The sequence below is a fragment of the Vigna unguiculata genome, chromosome 9, assembly GCF_037176805.1.
Source record: "Vigna unguiculata cultivar grain cowpea cultivar isolate G323 ecotype 2 chromosome 9, ASM3717680v1, whole genome shotgun sequence".
NCBI classification, from domain to species: Eukaryota; Viridiplantae; Streptophyta; class Magnoliopsida; order Fabales; family Fabaceae; genus Vigna; species Vigna unguiculata.
The window spans coordinates 38,305,550-38,326,702 of record NC_140800.1 but is presented as its reverse complement, the minus strand read 5'-3'; the positions used below and the strand labels follow the sequence as shown (position 1 = coordinate 38,326,702).

Genomic DNA, 21,153 nt, shown 5'->3' with positions numbered 1-21,153 from the left:
AATTTCAATTCAATCCAACTCAATCCCGTAATGGGCTAGATTAGCTCGCATATTCCAACTTATTTATTTTGACAGCTTTATCCACATGTAACTGCTTAAAAAGTTCTAATAAAAGTTTTTTGAAAATACATTAGTATAAACATGCATAACCATTAAATTCGGAAATCATTGGATAATGCTGCGATCACGGAAAAGAGAAAATAAGCATCCACCACCATAGCACAGATGAAGAAGAAAAGTATTAATTACCAATTCGTTTTTCTTGCCTTAATAAGAACTTCATTGCAACTAAATTTTGTATTTCTTGTTCAGGGAATGCAAGTCTCACGATATGTAAGGAAGATATGTCAATAGGTTTCTATAACGAGAAAGGATAAAATATTCAATTTGCAAGAAAATGATACATTACCCTTCTATTCACAAATACTGTACAATTATTTCAGTTAATCATTATTAGTTTATCAAGCAAAGGGACAAAAAAATATTGAAATTAGATCTCACTATAAAGGAACTTGGGGAGGAAGCGGCACCCAGGCCAACCTACCACAGGAATCAGCATGAAAAATTCGGTTTAGCCCACTGTGTGATGTGTTGAGGAAAGTAGATTCTATAATCCCAGCAAGAACAGTCAAGGAAGTGGTATATTTGGTGTCAGCCTGTCAGTAGGTTAAAATGCTTTACAAAGGTTGTTAGGCTTCATGTTAGATGAACCTTGTTGAACTATCGGACCTGTGGGACCACACACCCTGCTCCTCTTTGGTTCAGATATCCTCACATGCGAAATTGCAGAGGCAAGCACATCAATCAACACACATTCATCCTGATCATCTGAAGTGCAACTTTCGGAGAATGAGCCCTCGCTAAGTGAGTAATTATCTATCCTATTTCCTCCTAACCCTGGTTCAGGAACAGCAACAAGCGGTTGAGTTGTTGCGCCAATTTGGTTCTTCAATCTTGATTTGATGGGCAGCATCGTCAATGAATGTGCCGTGTAGAACAGCATCCATGGATGTCCTGAGAAATTAAACCATAAGGTTAATATAACACGCAAACAGTCAACTTAAAACTATCTCAAACATTGAAGGTATTGTAACTTCTCGTCCACAAAATATTAGACACACTTTTGAAAGAGCACCAAAATATTAGGGTACAATCATTTAACAGAGACTGATAAACAAGGCTATTTACTTAAAGTTATTGTGATATCAAAGATAAATTTGAAGTGATTATTTCAATGATAAAACAGGAAATCTGCAATGCATTCATGATATATCATGAACTTACTAAGTACTTCGTCAGCTGATATCCTGGCTGAAATATCCCTTGTCAGCATTCTCCCAATAAGATCTCGCGCAGGTTTAGATATTGATTCCCACATCCCAGTTTGGAAATCTAATTTGACGGTCTTAATAGCCTCAAAAACTGCTTCCAATGAATCTCCTTGAAATGGAAGACTGCCAACCAACAGAGCATGCAGAAGCACTCCAGCACTCCATATATCTACCTTCTCAGAGTATCTGCCTAACAATACTTCTGGGGCAACATAGGCAGGGCTTCCTGCCAAACCAGTCAAGTTCTGACCTGATATATAATACAACTTTTTAGTAAAGAAGACATGGATAACTGTTTGATGTATGCAGCCAGAACGGACAAAAATTGCCAAACAGAAAAATGATATTTGCAATTGCTTTAAATGCAAACAATGCGGACCCTATCGCTTTCAAAATTCGTCACTGTTTTAAGATGAAAGTTCATTTCGGTGAATTCCTTCAATTAATGAACATGTGGTTGGAACAGCAGCATCTACGTAAGCCCCATACAATTTTTTTTTTCTTGATACATACTGAACTGGATATATTTTCACAAAAGGCAGATTGGAATCAAGGTTAAATAATCAACACAAGTTTCACATGTTACCTTCGGAAATTCTCATGGCCAAACCAAAATCTGCAAGCTTTATTTTCCCAGATGCTGTGAGCAGTATATTCTCAGGTTTGATATCTCTGTGCACAACTCCCATGTCATGACAATAGTTGATGACCAACATCACTTCCTTGAGTACATTAGCAGCCCTCTGTTCTGAATAAGGACCATCCTTAACCATCTGATCGATTAGTCGTCCCCCAGAGCACAATTCCATTACAAGATGAAAGCAATCAGCTTCCTCATAAACTGCTTGTAGTGTCACAACCCCAGAATGACCAGACAAGTGTTGCATTATCTCAACCTCTCGGTGAACCGTCTCCTCCCCCTTCCTCAAGGTCTTACATGCATATTCTGCTCCGCTAACCCTGGACCGACACAGCCAAACAGACCCAAACTTGCCTTGCCCAATCGTCTCACCAGTCACATAATCATCCTCAATCTTCTTCTTCCTGCCCATCTGGGTAGCAACATCGATGCATCCAATCTTCCTCTTAAGCCCTCGCCCCGGCGTGATCAACGAAGACGTCCCACAAGGCGGAGCAGTGGCAATGCCGGCGAGTCTCCTTTTAAAGGAAGCAGCTGGCTCAGTGGCAGCATCCTCCTCCTTACAACACCTCTTCTTCAGCCTAGAACAATCCTCTAGCGAGTAATGGGACTTCAAATTCGACGAAGCAGAGCCAAGATTTGGAGACAAAATAACAGGCAGATCCGCAGACGCATCACTCTCGCTTCCTTTCCTTTTCTTCCTCATTACATATGTTAACGTTAACAGAGTATCACCACTCTCAAAAATCTCAAGATCACAACAACCCCATCCCCCAAGCAAACCCCTATTTCACACTCTGATCCGTCTTCTACAATCAATACAGAGAGCATCAACAAAAATCGAAAACCCGTCCGATACATACATACATACATATATATATGTATTATATTCGCAATCAAATCCAATTTCAAGAAAACACCACCATTATTATACGGCACGCAAAAAAGGGAAAGGCAGAGGGAAAAGGGAAAACCCCCGTTCCCCCGCCACCAGAATGAGGAAGAGAAGAACCAGAAACTTTTTGGTTGCGTGTGAGAATTAACATTTTCCCAATGATCAAGCGTGGCTTACTAATAATAAAACAGCAATAATTGGACATAAGAAAATTAGCGCGAAAAGAACGAACCTCTTAAGTTTGGAGCGAACGAGTGTCTCCAATGGAAGATAAGAGAGAATCGGAAAAAAGGCGTTGAAGAAAGAATAAACGGGAAAAAGGAAGAATGGCGAAGAAGATTGGTGCAGAAACCCTAAAAATCTTGGATCCAAGAATTGGGGGAAATAGGTGAAATAAGAGTTATCTTGATGGTGTTATGTTTGGTGAAAAAGGGAACTCTTGGTGTCGTGTATGGTGTGGTGAAGAGTGTTCTTTTTTTTCTTTTCCAAAAACCAAACCTAACTTGCTTCAAGAGAGGGTTATCTTCTGCTGTGGCCGCATCCACAGTAAGTCCTTGGGCCCACACCTCACGTGACTCCACTCTCTCCTCCACCACCATTCATGCGTTTCTATTAATCACTCTCAATATTTCACAAAATACGGTAAGATGAATTAATATATTCATTTTTAATATTATATTATTATATATTTAAATTAAAACTGTATATTATATATTCAAGTTTTTATTATCAACTATAATAGTAGGTGATGAACTCTCATTAGAATTTACATCAATACTATTATAACGGCTTTCATATATTCATGCTGAATGTGACATTTTTCTCCACTTGTTAAAAAAAATATATCTGAATAACGTTTTATATAGTGTTAGATATGAAACTCTTCAGATTGTGTATGTGGAATGTGGTTTTCTATGGCTTAGTTGAGACACTACACTTTTAAATTTAAGTTAATGGTTCTTGGTAATTGAAATTGAGGTTTGAGCATGTTCATTAATTGTGGTGGTGAAAACACCATCAATACATCATTAAATTTGGGAGTAGCCAAATTGGCATAAACAACCCATATGGCCAACACATGCCTAAAAGAGGTAAAATTACATTCACATGGAGTGACTCACTCTAGAAAGAAATAGAAAGCTTATCACATTAAAAACAATTGAAATAGAGAAAGAAAAAAAAGGAATTGAGCTTAATTAGAAATAAAATTGACGTTATTCACAAGTTGGATTTAAGAAAAAAGTTGTAGTTAGGGAGTTTGTGTTATGATTTGTATGACAAACGTAGTGAAAGAGATATTTTCATAATGTCTTTAAATTGTATTGATTGTGAGTATATTTTTCAATCCTAAGTTCAAGTCTTCTCCAAAAATACATAGATAAAAATGTAATTATGAAAATTTGGTATCTTTCTAGTTATTAAGAATTGTATGTCTTAAAGAATTCAAGACCTTTTAAATAGTTCTAGAGGAATTAGTTTTAAATATTTTTCGATTAAAGTATGTCGTGTTCAAGAAAAAAAAAAAGGAAAAAACTAAATATGAAAAAAAAGTAAATGATGAATTGTGAGGTCCATCTCAAATTTAATACAAGTATAATGTGACCATAAATAAAAAAGAAGTTTGCATAGTTCAAATTTTTCCATTGCCCTTATGATTATGAAAATAAATTTGAAGGAAAGTGAATATATGAATATAAGGAGATTTGAGAAGAACGTTTCTGAAAGTTTGTAAATGATGTGGTGGGATGATAGATTAAAAAATTTAGATAATAAATAAAATCATATTATATCATTCTACCATTGAAGATAAATGTAATATAAGTTTAAGGTGTGAATGAAATTACAAATGTTATTTATAATTAAAAAAACAAGTTAAAATTGAAAAGATAAAAAAAAATGAAAGAAAACTTTAGGAATAAATTTTAACTACATTCTCTTTTGTTCTAATGTGGTACTCAATCAATTTGGTTTAATTAGAAACCTTACAAATGTTACATTTTATCTGAGTGGAGGATCCTGTTCTTCATAATATGTGTGATTGTAGCTTCTCTAATTATTGTTTCCCCAAATGAAAGACATGGAACCAATTTCACGTCCACAAAAATGGATTTGAGCTTCCAACACAAAAAATAGAACTGATTCCACCTCCAAAACAATCAATTAAAATCTCTTTCAAACACAACAAATCGATTCCAGAACCACCATAATCAATTCCAATCCATCTAAAACACACCTAGAGTCGTTTCCAAACGCTATTTAACACGCCAATTATTGATTCTTTACTTGCATTCAACACCTGCAAAAATATTACTAGGTGTAAAATTTAAACTTAAAGTGAAGGATGTTTTGGTCATTCACTCGTATATGAACACTCTATCCCCCCAGATCTCATGCTTCAAGTGTGGATGCTTCATTTCCCTCTCTTACAAATCGTCTAAAATTCATTAAAACAAACATATCACCCACTGACAAATGCATCAAATGCATCCTCATACTTTTGCATTAACAATGTCATCCTCAAATACAAACAATGCATTAAAGAATTTGAAGGTGAAAATGAATGAATTTAAAAGTGACGTTTGTGAGTAATTTGATTTATTTGACTTATTTGACAGATAAAAAAGTTTTAATAAATAAAAAAAGAAAGATTACAAAATTATTTTAATATTAAAATAATATGAAATGATTTTTAGATGAGTTATGTTTTTTAGGCTTAAATACCGTTTTCGTCTTTATTTTCATACATTTTCGCAATTCGTGTTTTAGTTGGTGTGACGCCGTTTAAATCAGTAACAGAGCACTATACAGGTGACACTGTTTGTAGTACTATACAAGTGTGGTAATTTAGAAACCATGCAGAACATCACAACAATCCAAGCACAAACAAACTCCAAAATAGAATTACGAACACTCTAACCCACGAGCAAACACAACCCAAAATATCCTAAACTCACTTACCTCGTTGATGATAATTAACTGCAAAATTGAAAATGAAGAGTGCGACTCCAATCCAACCCAATGATGAAATGACAAGTATTAGCTGCTTCCTCTGCAAATCCGAACTCAAGAAAGACGAAAGAAATCGCCTCCAACGATGAAGAGCGCGAATGCAATCAAACTCAAGACCTAATTACAAAATTTCCCCCAAATTGAGAGTTAACGTTAATTAACCATCTGTACAGTACACGTAACACCAATTTCCCCCAAATTGAGAGTTAACATTAATTAACCATCTGTACAGTACACATAACACACCTTGATGCAACGTAATACAAACAGTGTCACTTGTACAGTGTTTCATTTAAACGACATCACAAAAAAGAACCAAATAAAACACGAATTACAAAAATGAGGGTCATTTTAAGCATTGTTAAAAAATGAGGACCATTTTAAGTATTCTTTAACAAATCAGGACTATTTTAAACATTCTGTCATAATAAGGATCATTCACAACAAACACTAAGAACATGAAGACAAAAAAGGTATTTAAACCTTTTTTTTAATTGTTATTCAATAATTTTGAAACCAAAAATTAATAACAATAAATAAAGAATTAAATTTATTTCGTATAAAAAACACAACAAACGTCACACTTTCTCTCTTTTACTTCCTCCTTTTAATTTTCAAAACCTTTAAAACCACTAATCTTCCACAAACACAAATCCCATATTCTTCTTTTTGTCGTTACAATGTCAGATACCAAAACCACACTGAACCAACACTTTGTTCCATCGCAAACAGAGGCTATGTCGCAACCATACCCCTTCGCCCCCCTTTTCTTCACCATATAGCCCCCACCAAGCGCACCCGTGACGCCGTCAACAACCGCCTCATCGAGGCCTTCACCACCCTTTTGTACTTTCCAAACGCTACGACAGTCTCTCTTCTGAGGGTGAAGCCTTCTCAGTTGTGTATGCCTCTGTCGCGACCTCCATCTATGGCATTAAGACCCTCCATGCTTACACCAATAATCACATCCTGCAAAACAAAAACAAGGTTAAAGACCATTTCTCACACACACTAGAATCAGTTCCATCGACAAAAGAACTTATTCCTACACATGCTTGGGTTCTTGGAATCGGTTCCACCACACCCAGAACCGATTCCTTTCCCCTTTGTTCAGTCACACACTCCAACGCGCAACCATGCATTCTACAACCATGCATTATGCAACCACCTTCCTTGACCACCATAGGTTCACAACACACCCCATACTTTGCGGCTATTGGGTTCTTCACCATCAACCATGCAGCCCACACACTATTCAGATTAGGCGATTCATAACTCACCTCAAACAACCAACGACAGAGCACTCTCTCCATAGCAGAGCCACAAAGACAAAAGTCAAGTTCTCCACCTTTTACAACTAATAAACTCGATCAACCGGCTCAACCAACCACCTCTCACACATGCGTCTTAAAGGTGTTGAAAAAGAAAATGAAAAAGCATAACACTGCATGCACATGATTTAAACGAGGGCATTATCATAAAAGCTCATATATCACCCTCTAATAGTCTCATATAAAACAAGATCCAAAAACCTCATCCCGTTGATCCGCTATTTCCTTCGCCTTTAAATTTATGGATACGAACACAAATTACCCACAAATCCATCACTCACAATCACTTAAGTAGAAAAATCCTTAGAAGGGAACACAACATTACTTTTATACTACGTAATATTCAAAAAAATTATATATCATTTATGTGTTTATTATAGATTAAATTGAGAATACATTTTTTAAAAACTTATAGATTGTACAATCTAAATAATTTTCATATTGTAAAATCTAAATATTTTTTCACACACAAAGTGATTTATGAATTGCGAAACTTGATAGTAAAAATAACTTCCAAATTACATAATTCACAAGTAAGTTTTTACATATATGTAATGAATGAAAATGAGGTGGGACCCAAAGTAGGGGCTGAAATGCCAATAAAAAATCAAGGGCACGTGACACAAGATCTTCCAGAAGATAAGTGCAGGAAGAGCACACGTACAAAGTTTGTTAGCTCAAAATTGCGTGAATTTGAGTGATGCAAAAAGAGGAGTATAAGTTTTCGGTTAGAGGAGAGAGAGGAGGGGGGCTGGCAGTTTTCTTTTCTCTCTCTTTTGGAATTCTGTTTTTGCTGTATTCTCTGTGCTTTGTTACTGTGACTATGCAGACTCCACTATTCTGACTATGAGAGAATAGTTTTATGCATGTTTATAATAATATCAGTCACCTTGACTGACGTTTTAATAGCATTTCTGTTCATTATTTATTGTGTGCACTGTTAGTCCTTGTTATTTCATAACAATATACCACAAGTGAAAATTTTATCATTTATGAGATTGTAAAGAGAAAGTATAAGGGTATAAAAAGAAATATCCCTCTTAACAACTTGCATGAGTTGGGTCAGCCCTGGGACCCAATTTCCTAATTAGAAAAAAAAAATACTAAGGGGATTGACACTTAAAATCCCATGCAAGAAGCATTGAATTTCTTACCATTTGACATTGACATCAGTTATAAATATTAGAAGAGAAATAAGATCCACAAATGACCATTTTGCAATTTCATTAAATTTAACTAACTCACAAGGCTCTGATTTTATGTATTAAGTCATTCAAGTTATTTAAAAAAAAACAATTCTTATAATAATTAAAAACTAACTTAAATTCAAAAACTACTTTTAAAAATCATTACAAATTTATCCCATTTCAGAGACTAATTTCTGAGATATAATTATTGTTACGGAACGAGCTGTCTTTAAAATAAAATGCAAAAACGCTAATGAGAGTACTAAGACAAAAAAAGATTGAAGGTTGTATAAAATGAGTTGATACACTTGAGTCATTTTTTTCTTCCAATATCTACTTTCGTTTACTCTTAGATAATTTATTTATTTGAGCACTTATTCCAGCCTCGTTGTGATCACTCATTTTCTTCTCAAATCAACAGAATATCCCTCATCCTGTACAGGTGTATGCTACTTCTGATTGATTGCTTATAATAAATAACTAAATAATACCTATATAGACACGAGAATGAAAGAATTGCAAGTGTTTGGATTTTAATTCGCAAGTCAAAAAGAAAGAAAAAATGGCAGAAGTATCAGTGAAGTTATTAGGGTTATGGGGTAGTCCATTTACTCTCAGGGTCAAGTGTGTTTTTCAGAACCAATATGTGGAAGAAGGTCTGAGCAACAAGAATGCCATGCTCCTGCAGTATAACCCTAAAGGTAAGTCCCCGGCAGAATCACTATTGACTACTAAGTATATTAATGAGACCTGGAAGCAAAAATCCTCTTATTCCATATGATCACTATGAAAGGGCCAAGGCACGATTCTGGTCCAGATATGTTGATAAAAGGTAGTAATAATTTAGAACACTGCAAGTTATGTTGAAAGATATTTACCAGTATGCTGTAGCTGATTGATGAATGGATGAAACTTCCCCATTGATGTTAAGACCTAAAAGCTTTTGTGAATACTGATTCAGATCCCATAAAATCTTTCAGCATCTGTCAATTCGCATAGTGCTCGTGCTCCGCTTATTTTAACTTAAACATTGTACATACTCGATGCATGAATCCGATTTTTCTTAGAAAAGACATACGTGACGTACAGAAAACAAATACGAATTACTCCATGAAAATGAGCCCTGTCAAATGATAAAAGATTAGAAGGTTCACAACACTTTTCAAACAATATAAAGATGGAAAGGCTAGTTCATCGTCAGAAAAATGTATCCTAAGCAATAATTTGTACAATTGAGAGACCAAAATTGTCAAATCTAATATTCGTTTGCAGTTTGACCTTCAACATGCTACCCAAAAAACTGTGCTCAGCAAAAACTACAAAAAGTCACATTGAGCCCTGCAATCATGCCTAGGCTCTGCCAATCTTTCTAGTTTTCTATCACCTCTGATCTTTGAATGAATTTCATTTGGCTGTGTACCTCAACTTGACAATAATGCTGAGGTGCAACTCATAAATATATGCATGAACATTAAAAACAAAAACGAATATTCATCTATATAGAAATAGGAGAAATGTGAAAAGAACTAGGAGGTAGAAAACTCGAGAAAAAAAGTGATCAACAAAATGGTAGAAACAAATATCTACACCATGACTGACCTTGTACCTTTATACAACTGGTGCAATCTGGAATGGTAAGATAAAAACAATGGGTGTAGCAAATCTTGGTTGTTTGCCATATATTATTCATACAATAGACATATAATAAAAATTTAACATTTCGATCATATGTTAAAACCCTATAAAATCAGTATGATTGGCAAGCATACCAATTAGCACAGTAATATTCAATGAGTAAGTGATAGTCTCTATGGTGACTCGCATGATACTTTGCTAAACACACCGTTCACTAACTACAGTCATGAGAAATATGATTTCAATTGCTTTGCACGAATTTAAATAAACAAATAAATTAACAAGCAGAAATGATGTAAGTTATAAAGGTATTTTGTAAAACATGTGGCAAGTAGCAAAACACGAATTCACCATGGCATTAGGATGTTAGAGTTTAATTTCACCAAACCCTATCACTGTGCAGTAAACCAGTTCCAACAAGTCTAAAGTACACTTTAGCATCAATCTATAATATATCTCAAACCTAATCCATTCGTGAGATAGCACAAGTTTTTTAATTAAATTGTAAATCCCTTGAATGGAAAAACCAAACAACTTGCATTAAGAATAACGGTTTTCCAAAAAAAAACTAAAGTTTTGCTCTATTCCTAGATACAAAACCTATTAGGAACTCTTCATCAATCAAGATTTAAACACAATTTTCAAACCATAAGCCACGGAACGGACATCAACCTGAAAAAAGCAAAGTGAATGAAGACTAATAAAGAATACTAAATCTAGATTAAATCTTAGAGTAGATGTATGAGTAAGAGTCTAGCTTCGTAAAATCCTAACAAATAAGGTTTAGCTACCTGGTTATGAAAGAAGAAAAGTTGGTGTAAAAATGAGGATAATTGGTTGAGCAATCATAGAAGTCCAAGGGAGCACTCACGGCAGTCAAAGTCTGTTTCAAGAGGTTCTTTCCAATTTGGTTTTTCAAAAATCCACTATTTTAGGTTTTTATTCCCTTCTTTTAAATGGTAGTGCTACTGCATCACTATTTTTTTGTCATCCCAACATCAATGACTACCTAAAGACAAGAGTGTTTTTTGCAATCTGGAGTATAGCCAGTGCATCAATATTATTATAGAAGTTATCTAGTTTACCATACATGGTGGTTTGTGATTGGATGACTCAGCATGTGCACGACATATTTCCTTTAAAAATATAGATATTTAATTAAAAAAAATTTAAATTAAAAAAAAAAAGTTTTGAAAAAATAAATGAAAGTATCTAACTATAAAAAGTGTAAAAACTTTTCAAAAAATTTAGTGCTTTTCTAAAAACACAATAAATGCTGAAAAAAAAAAACCATTATGAAAGGCACTTCCTTCAAAGCATAAATAAATGGGCCTGAGCCATGGCATACTGAAACTAATGTTCTATAATTACGAAAATTATATTTCAACAAGTTCAAAAATAAGGGAATTGAACATCAATGTGATTACAAAAAAGCTTGCTACTTGTGGAACTTACAAAACAATATAACTAAAGATGTTGGGGTATCTAGTAAGCAGCTAATCTTCAAAAAGAACACACGTTTGCTTCTTTGTCTGATTAAAAAATGGTCTTATCCTTCTTAGGTAGGAAAAAGTTGAACCTTTTCTTAAGGAAATGATTACCGGAGAATGGAATTGACTTTCAGGTTACCGCTCCACCTCGGAATTTTTTGGCCTGAACACATCCACAAAACAAGAATTATTCTTAGGAGGGAAAACTGCTCAACTTGTAATAAGCAATCAGGAAAACGTAATGTAACAGATGCTACCTACAAAGTGAAAGCTTTAACAATGGAATGTGTCTCATCATCCATCTCAACCTTCTCTTCATCCATCATTTTAAGGATATGGAAAGGTGGTTTGTTGGCATAAAGGTGCATTCTTAGTAATATTTTATACAATGGTAAACTAGCAAGACCAAAATTATGGATATCTGTAATATACTTATTGGCATATTCAAGATTCCCATCTTTCTCCAAACTCTCCACAATAGCCAACATAAGTCCATGTGGTGGCCTCCAATGACAATTTTTTGTCATAGACAAAGCTCTTTTCATTGCAATTATAGCCTCGTCTATTTTTTTCCTATTCACATATCCTTCTACAAGAATTTCCATTGTCTTATAGTTTGGACAACCACCCTTTTGCAATGTGTGGAGATGTAATGATTCAGCTTCTTCCATTAATCCATCCCTCACATATGCACCCAAAAGAACATTAGAAACTCTGATATCATACTTCTGACAATTAGATTCCCATTCTGAGAAGATTCTCTCGGCTTGTAGAATGTCCCCAAGCTTCACCAAGCATGTTAGTATGCAAATGTAGTTAGCACAACTGATTCTTTCACCAACTGCCTTACTAGCTTCCCATAACCGCAAGACTCCCTCCTTATCCTTCAAAGAAGCATATAGTGTTATGAGGAAGAAGTAACCGAGACGATTACATGTAGATAGTTTCTTTTCAGCATCTTTGAGAACCAGAATGGCTTTCTTAGGTTGCTCTGCTTTCTTGTAAACATTGGCTAATGTGGCAAGACTGCTCCATCCCACTTCAACGTTCTTGTCATTCTGCATTTGTCTAAAAACTGTCTCTACTGCAGCAATCCCGTACCCTTCTTCCTCACTACAGGCATTCATCCAAAGATTGTAGGAGAGAACATTGCAGGGTATTTTATTCCGCTTCATTTGCTGGATAACAAGGGGTACCTTCCTGTACTCACAGGTCAGTAGATACAGCTTCATCATCTCATTAAAAGGGTGAGGACTCGCAACTAGCCCCAAATCATAGAGCTTCACCATTAAAGCCTCAGCCTTAGTGGTATCCCTATATCTTACATATCCACGAAGAAGCCCGAGATAAGCCGCCTTCTTTGCAGCCGAGTCAGGTAGATTCATAAAATATTCTTCAGCTTCCATTAAACCATAATTTTCAATGATTAACTCCAATTTCATAGCATGATCAACTGGGATCATACGGAAATTCTTCTGATTTTCTATCCACTTAAATAACTGTAAAAAAATAATTGACAAATTTAAATTGCTAATCTAATTTACTATACACTATCTCAAAACCTAATTGCATTATAATGACATGCTTGCCACAGACTGAAAGAATCCTTTATCAGAAAATGTATGGTATGAAAAGCCTTGCGTAGTAAATCCTTGAAAGTGGGCAAGTGGCTGGCCCAAAAGCATTAATGGTACAGTGGAGTGCAGAGCAGTCAATGCAAAAATAGATGACTTAATGCAAATAATTTATATACATGCAAAGTAATGCACTTTAAGACATTCTCAGCCCTAATTCTCAAAACGCATTATTTAAAAGGCACAGTCATAGTTAATCTATGGCATTATAAAAACAATAAGTCAATACAACAAGAGGCATGAGAAATAAAGAATGCAACACCAAATCAATTGCTAAATAAGTTTAGGCCTCTAAGGCATAAGCTAAAGACTAGATGCCTAAAAACAAATATAAGCAACAATTATCCTTATTTGTCAATCAAACTCGTCATCTCCAATATATCTTGAGCTTTCTTAAAGATTATTGCTATATCAATAATATACTCATATCTCATCCTCTTTCTTTTCATTGCTCTCGACCTTCTACATTTTGCATTACTTTTTTCCTCTCCATCTTCAACAATATCCCCTGCGCTAGAGCTTGAATGCCTCGAAGTTGCTCTCTTCAATTTTGTTTGTAGTTTAGTAAAGGTCGTACCCTCCCAAGCCCCAATTATGTGAGTAAAAATTTCCCAAGTGAAAAGTATTTTCACAAAAACCCAGTTCCTCTTTATCAGTTTCTCCCTTCCACCCATTTCTGCAACCACTCACTCATAATAACTATGAACAACCTCATTTAGTAGAACGGGACCATTCATATCAAGAATGTCAAATTGGATTCCAGATGGGTTTTTTTGGTGTTGTCCTCCGGACATTAAATACACTGATACTTTAAAAATATTTTTAATATTTTAAAACATCAAAATGAATGTCAGTATTTTGAAGGTAAAGGTAAAATAGAATAATAATAGCATAGAAAAACCCTTAAGAGAATCTAAATTAGACAAATTGTTGTATTCAGAGTTTTGCTATACTAGATGAAAACTAAGTGTTCCATCTGCTGCTGCTCAAAATTGCTTCTCTTCATTATATGAACCTATTGTATAACTTCAAGAATATTTGTTTCACAAATATAAGAAACTTAATAACGTAGACTAATTTAAAGCAATAAACGGCAGAAGAAAACCGAACCGAACCTCAAGGGCGTGGTGGTAGCGCTTCGATTTGACTAGGGTTCTGGCGATGCTTCTGAACTGGGAGGGTGAAACATTGTTGCCTTCGTCCACCCAATTTTGAAGCACCAGCAATGGATTCTGCTTTGGGGACTTGAGCTTGCGCAATAACGGCGCGTGCAACGTCGAAGCGCGTGAAGCAACGGTGCTGCAAAGAGTTCGTGCCCCGAACACAAAACTGATGCAGTGAAATTTTCTGTGTTAAGAAGGTTGATGGTGATGAAGAAAGCTGAGAGCGAAGAAGGGATTAGGCTTACCGTCTTATTCCGGCGGAGAGGGGGTGGTTCGCCATCACCGGGCAGATGAACGGACGGTGCTGATTCGTTCTATAGGAATCAATGGGTTTGCCTCCTTTCCATTTAATATAAAAATTAAACCAAACTGTAGTGTTTTATTTTTGTCCTAGGTTTAAAACTGTTTTATTAACCCAAGTGCAACATTTTTTAATGAAATTTATGTAATAAATAAATATGTTGTGATATTTTTATGATTATTATTATGTTCATAATTTTATTTTTTTATCACAATTATAAATAAATTACTTAATTTTATGGTTAAATGAAAATGCAGTTAGCTAGTATACATTTGATAGAAATAAATGTATTCTTTAATTATAATAAAATGAAATATACTTATGTCAAAAATCTTCTATTTATTATTTAAAATTGTTTAAATATAATAGATAGTTTTATTATTAATTTTCTGAATATTTAATTAGATCACTTAATTAATATAAAATTTTTAAAACATTAATTTTATTGATTTTTTATCTTTTATTTTTTTTACTTGTTTGATTATAAACATTAGAGCTGTCAAAATGGATAATCCGACACGACCCGGCTTGACCTATCACGGGTTGATGATTTAGTGAGCCAACCCAACCCGGCTCACTTTTTACCGAGCCAAAAAAATTCAAACCTGGTCCGACCCACCACGGGTTGGCAGGTTAAACGGGTTGGCTCATGGGTTTACTTAATTAAAAAAAATACAATTTTTTTATTTTATTTTAAGTTAAAACTAAATTATAATTCTAATTAAAATCTAAATAAACTTTAATACAAACCAAAATAAATAAAAATACAAATTATTTATGTGTTGGTTAAAAAAAACACTAACATGACCCAAATGTAAAGCCCAACTTAATAAAAAACATTTGTATAACCCTTTTATCTGCGGGTTGGTGAGCCAACCCTGCTTACCACGGGTTTAACCCGAATGAGCCAGATTTTAAATGAGTCGGGTCAAAAATAAACCCGTATTAAAATTTGTAAAAAAATTTCAACTCAATCTGAACCCGTGATGAGCCGGGTTGACTCGCGAGTTCCAACCCATTTTGACAGCTCTAATAAACATCTATAACAATATGATATTTCTTTTTATTTTTTATAAAAACTTGTTTTCATGCGTGTTATTTACAGGTAATAAATAAATTTAATTTATATTAAACTTAACCTATTTAATAATATATTTAACATGTATTTGTTTTGATTGGGTGATGTGGATGATAAATGGTTTTTAGATTATGAGTTGTTGAACTTTTATACAATCTAGGCACGTAACAAATACAGAGTGAACTTAGAATTCTTGAACATCAATAGAATCATTTATTTTTTCCTTTATTTTATTTTATTTTTTTATTTTGTATTGGAACTGTGTCATGTAACTTTTTGGTGCAGAAAGACAAGTGAAAATCGTTTAAATTATATGATTTTGCAAACTTTAGATTTTTTTTTATTTGTATTCTTTTTCCTGGATTTTCAAAATATTTTAATGATCATTAATTCTAAAATTTTAAAATATTAATATAATGTATTTTTAATTCATCAACTCCAACCAATCTAAAAAAAAAGTGAAAAGTGTTAATTAGTTTCTTAAAAACATCCATTAAAAAGTAATTAATGTTTATTGATTTTATATTTTTAAATAGAAAATTAAAATAATTAAGCTCATTAATTAAAAAAATATAAATATATATAACAAATGTTATAAAAAAAATATTCTTTGAAATTTTTAAGTAATAATTTTATGATACAAATAAGCACTTTAATTATTTAATTATTTTTTCTTTTACCTTTTAGATATTCTAACACTGTTTTTTTATTGACTTTTCTGTTAATTTAATTTTTTATGTTTAATTATATTTTAATTTTTAACAACATTAAAATATAATTATTTAATTATTTTTTTATTTTTTGTTGATAGACATTAAATAAAATATTAAACATAATTGTTCAATAATTATAAACATTTTTTTACTTTAAATAAAATAAAATTATATCAATGATTATTAGATTAAATTTCTTTTAATATAATGTATATTAATTATTCTTACCTTTAATTTTAAAGCATCAACAAAATCCATAAAAAAATGTGAACTTGATTTACGTGGATAGAAATGTAATTGTCTTCAGCTTGAGTTACTAGCAAAGCACTTTAGATTTTCATATTTGTCCGTTTTAGTTGAGTTTTTTGTATTGTCCTTGGAAGTATCAATGTTTGTGTGACAGTGGGAGCAATAAGAGGAAACAATCATATAATATTGGACCAACCAAACTCAACTACTTAAACATAGAAACATTCATATAATTTAAAGTCATTTTAACTATAATGTTTTATATGTCACCATCAATAAATTATTTATAGCTTAAAATCAGTTCAAACCTAATTCAAATGTCATCACCAATTAATCACAATAAATACTATAGTTTAGTAACATATAAAAAATCTAACTCCAACAATTTTTACTCCAACAATAAACTTCAAAACATATCATACATTTCAAAATGAAATCAAATAACTTAATGTAAAGGAATTAACTCTCATTACTTTGTAATCATTTAGGAAATAATTCAAAAGTTAGACAAATTACGAAAGTTTTAAAATGTTCAGAAGGAACTTAATATTAAATTAAACATATTAGTATATATCTAAATCCATATAAACTTGTTTATTTAGTTAAAATCTTACATAAATTTTGCATATAATAATAACAATAATAGTAATAATAGAAAAATAAATAAAAAAGTCATTTTTTGTTAAATGATAATCTAATGATTTTTGTTAACTAAAAAAATTACATTTTAAAAAAAGAATTTATAAATATGTATGTGTTAATTTAAATGTATTAATTATTACTATGATCAAAAAATTATTTTTAAATCTCAAATTAAATACTAACATATTCTTTTTTATCTTTAAAGGGTTATAATAAGGAGCGTTCAGATGTAAGGGAGATCCGAAAAAGATTTAAAAATTAAACTTTTTTATTTACTAATAAAATAATTTATTTAAAGTATATCATAATTTTATTTAAAAAAATATTTTTGAAATATTTTTTATGCAAAATTATATAGTAAATTCTTATAATTAATTTTATTTAATATTTTTTTAAAATATTAAGGCTAATATGTTAATAGCTAACTTTTTCTTTAAAAATATTATGATTTATTAAAAATGGTTGTTAAATCATTAAATATAACTTTTAATAGCAATAAAATTTAATAGTCACCGATAATAATTTAATTATATTTTATTTTCAAACATAATTTTCTAATTATTTTTATAAAAAGACATTAATTATAATTTGAGTTTGGAAGATTTTTTTTAAGGCCCAAAGCCTGAGTTTTTTTTTTCTGTCTAGAACATAAGTCGGCCATGTATATAGTTTTGACCATTATTTCATTTAAAATAAAATTCAAATTAAAATGAGTGAAAAAAAAACTAATAATTTGGAATACAAAGTTCTTTAAAAATGTAAAATTGTTGATAAGTAATCGATATTTAAAATTTTTTTACAATATTATATCATTCTGAGTTAAGGATATTAAAATAGGTCAATTTAATTCACTCTAACCAATCCGTTCTTGGTTCACCAAAAATGGACCAAACAAAGCTATCTATCACTAAAAAAGAGTCAAGAATTACAACTCGTCCTATCATAGGCCGAGCTAACAAATTGGTCCACCACTTTTTTTTAATTTTTATTTAATTTTTATATATATATATATATACACTTATAAATGAGTATTTAAAACATATTTAATCATATAAATATTTTCTAATTTTTTAATTGATTAATTGATATTTTTAATTAGATAAATAAAAATAAATTTTACATTTACATGTTAAATTAATTTTTTAATTATTTTTTAATTTAAGAAAATAAAAGAAAAATAAAAATAAGTTAGCGGACTAATAATAAACTAATCTAACTTTGATCCACAAATTTAATAGATTACACAAATCAAACCAAAACGAAGCAGAACGAACTAATGAGTTTAAAATTTAAATCCAATCTGCCCATGTTTCCGGAAAGGTAAGTTAATCCGTCTGTTCATTTTACCACCCATATTCCCTGTCATAAGGTTATTGATGAATTATTGTATTTTCTTTGTCATAAGGTTACCATGATTTATTGTATTTTCTTTGCAGATCATCTAATCATAAGGAAATGCAAAAAGTCCAATTAAGAATGTCAAATATATACGACGCGTGATTTTATCTTATCGTCACCTTTTTCATTCACGTACGGACAAAAAACCCGATAACTTTTCTTAGATTAGTGAAGGTAGTTATTTGGAGATCGTAATTAATCTTAATTTATTGATAAATTAAAGTCGGATCCAAAAGAGAAAGTACAATAATAACCATTATATATATATTTTTTGTAGTAACACATCATACATTAACTTTTAGTACAAACATAGTAAAATTGATTTGAATGAAACTTTTATGAAACCTTCGAGCGGGAATAAAAGGGTTGACGTAGTACGAACATTAAATTGTAGTGGGACAAAGATGGCATCCATTGACTCCTTTGTGACCACACCTTTTATAGACGAAACCACAACCAAACAGTCAAAGAACTCTACTATTTCACAACAACCAATAACCTAAAAAACATTCTCATTTTTCAATCATTTCCCAATTCAGACATGGCTGTTGCTGTTGCTTCCATGTCACTGCTCTTCTCTTTCTTCATCTTCTTCTCATGTTTAATCTCCCCATACAAGTAAGACACCATGCCCCAGAGCGATAGGAACAGAGAAACACCCTTCTCCGCCTGAAACTTCTCTTTGTAGAAAATAACCGCCAACACCTCCGTTATGGGTAGCAACACCGCAATTAAAACACCAGAAAACAAAGAAGATGCACAAAAAATAACCCCAACAGCTCCCAAGAAAAAAGCTTGCCATATTATTGCAGTGCCCACCAACACAGCGTAGTAATTAACTTCCCCGTGCTTGAAAGTTTTAGCTTCTCTCGGAATCACCTGCGATAAGTTCAGATCATTAATAATAACAAAATTAACTGTTTTATTGGGTAATATATTGTTAAGTATATACCTTAAAGTCGTTGTTAATGATCATGCCGATGAAGCAGAAGAGAGTGGCGGAGAAGCTCATCACCAACTGAATCTCCATGACAAGGGAATAGGTAATAGGTTGTTTGGTTTTTTTGTACACCAACTCCACCAAGGGTAACACCAAGCCGTACAATGCTGCAGCAATTGCTGTCATCACGAACCCCATGACGTAGTCCTTCATGGACTCGCCGTGGGGGCGGTCTCCCTTGGTGTGTAGCGCCAGAACGCCGGCGCCGGCGGTTAGCAAAACGACGGCGTTCACGGAGTACGAGGTGAACTTCTGGCCCACCAACAGGAACGCGAAGAGCGCGGTGAAGCCGAGTTGTGAGGCGATGATGAGTACTGACGTGGACACGGGGAGGCGCGCCACGCCGTAGGCATAGAGGTAGTCGTCGAGGCCGGTGATGACTCCGATGAAGACGGAGGCCGCGAGGAGAGGGGTTTTCATCGAGACCGGACTGGGTTTGGCCGTTCTCTCTGCCGCTGCCGCTGCGCGGCGGCGGAAGTAAGAGACGGCGAGGGGTAGTAGCATGAAGGGGAAGCCGGCTGTTTGGAGGAAGCTTGAAAGCCAGACGCGGTTGCCGCCACGGAGGAAGTAGAGACGCATAACGAGGGGGCCGCCGGCGGTTCCGACGGCAAGTAAGAGACAGTTTATTATGAGAAGAAGCCGTTTCATGGTTCTGTTTTTCTCTCCTTCGCTTCCTTCCGCCATAACTCTTCTTCTTCTCTAGTGTTGCCAATGATAGAACTTCTGATAGAACTTCTCCAACAATGTTACATATGTTGCATGCTTATGGATATGTTTTAGGGTGTTATATTAAGAAAAATGATTTTCTCATAATTTCGTGTTTTTAATATAATCAATGTCTTTTCTTAAATATTCCGTATTTTTTATTTTTTATTTTTTTTTCTGGACAAGTACGTACAACTACTGGAATAACTAACTTTCTAAATTATGGATCTGATTATTCATATTTTATGTAAAAATTGGATCAAAATTAATTTTTGTCTATAAAAAATGTCAGTATAGGTAATTCACTAAGTGTTATATATAAAATAAAAAATGTTATATCCGTATATATATAATTTATTATATCTTTTAGTGTTAATAAATATTTTTTAATGAAATTTATGAAATAAATAAGGATTAAATATATTTTTGGCCCTTCAAGTTTCAGTGAAATTTGGAATTAGTCCCTCTTTGAAATTTTATACCAATTTAGTCCTTCATCTTTAGAAATGTGTGGATTTAGTCCTTCTTATAAAATTTTGTTAAGTTTATTTGACGTTTCAAGCGCATTTCATGATAATATTTGAATTTTTTACACCGTTTGACACATTTTCGCTTCAATGTTAATTCAAATATTATCATAAAATGTGTTTAAAATGTCAAATAAACTTAACAAAATTTGGTAAGAAAGACTAAATCCATGCATTTCTAAAGATGAATGACTAAATTGGTATAAAGTTTCGAAGATAGACTAA

The 21,153-nt window shown here is 32.9% G+C and overlaps 3 protein-coding genes across 12 annotated transcripts; all 3 read right to left on the bottom strand.

Annotated features, from left to right (window-relative positions):
• Positions 1-386: 386 nt before the first annotated feature.
• PEPKR2 (phosphoenolpyruvate carboxylase-related kinase 2) lies at positions 387-3,358 on the bottom strand. Of its 2 annotated transcripts, none has more exons than XM_028048474.2 (4): positions 3,099-3,358; positions 1,918-2,780; positions 1,285-1,581; positions 387-1,014 (listed from the first exon to the last, which is right to left on the bottom strand). In XM_028048474.2, exons 2-4 carry the CDS (start codon positions 2,675-2,677, stop codon positions 668-670), a joined length of 1,404 nt encoding a protein of 467 aa, XP_027904275.1. In that variant the 5' UTR covers positions 2,678-2,780; positions 3,099-3,358; the 3' UTR covers positions 387-667. The 2 variants fall into 2 exon arrangements, with proteins under 2 accessions (XP_027904275.1, XP_027904276.1); XM_028048475.2 differs by having other exon boundaries at positions 1,918-2,777; positions 3,099-3,350.
• Positions 3,359-6,334: 2,976 nt separating this feature from the next.
• LOC114164047 (Tetratricopeptide repeat (TPR)-like superfamily protein) lies at positions 6,335-14,704 on the bottom strand. 9 transcript variants are annotated; one of them, XM_085666928.1, is made up of 6 exons: positions 14,561-14,704; positions 14,268-14,481; positions 11,776-13,017; positions 11,484-11,681; positions 9,272-9,516; positions 6,335-6,844 (listed from the first exon to the last, which is right to left on the bottom strand). In XM_085666928.1, exons 1-3 carry the CDS (start codon positions 14,593-14,595, stop codon positions 11,776-11,778), a joined length of 1,491 nt encoding a protein of 496 aa, XP_085523054.1. In that variant the 5' UTR covers positions 14,596-14,704; the 3' UTR covers positions 6,335-6,844; positions 9,272-9,516; positions 11,484-11,681. The 9 variants fall into 9 exon arrangements, with proteins under 9 accessions (XP_085523054.1, XP_085523053.1, XP_085523056.1 ...); XM_085666927.1 differs by having other exon boundaries at positions 11,608-11,681; XM_085666930.1 differs by having other exon boundaries at positions 9,272-10,700; positions 11,630-11,681.
• A 4,229-nt stretch (positions 14,705-18,933) lies between these two features.
• Positions 18,934-20,468, bottom strand: LOC114162974 (purine permease 1-like). The gene is made up of 2 exons (XM_028047002.2): positions 19,649-20,468; positions 18,934-19,575 (listed from the first exon to the last, which is right to left on the bottom strand). Exons 1-2 carry the CDS (start codon positions 20,378-20,380, stop codon positions 19,216-19,218), a joined length of 1,092 nt encoding a protein of 363 aa, XP_027902803.1. The 5' UTR covers positions 20,381-20,468; the 3' UTR covers positions 18,934-19,215.
• Positions 20,469-21,153: the final 685 nt, after the last annotated feature.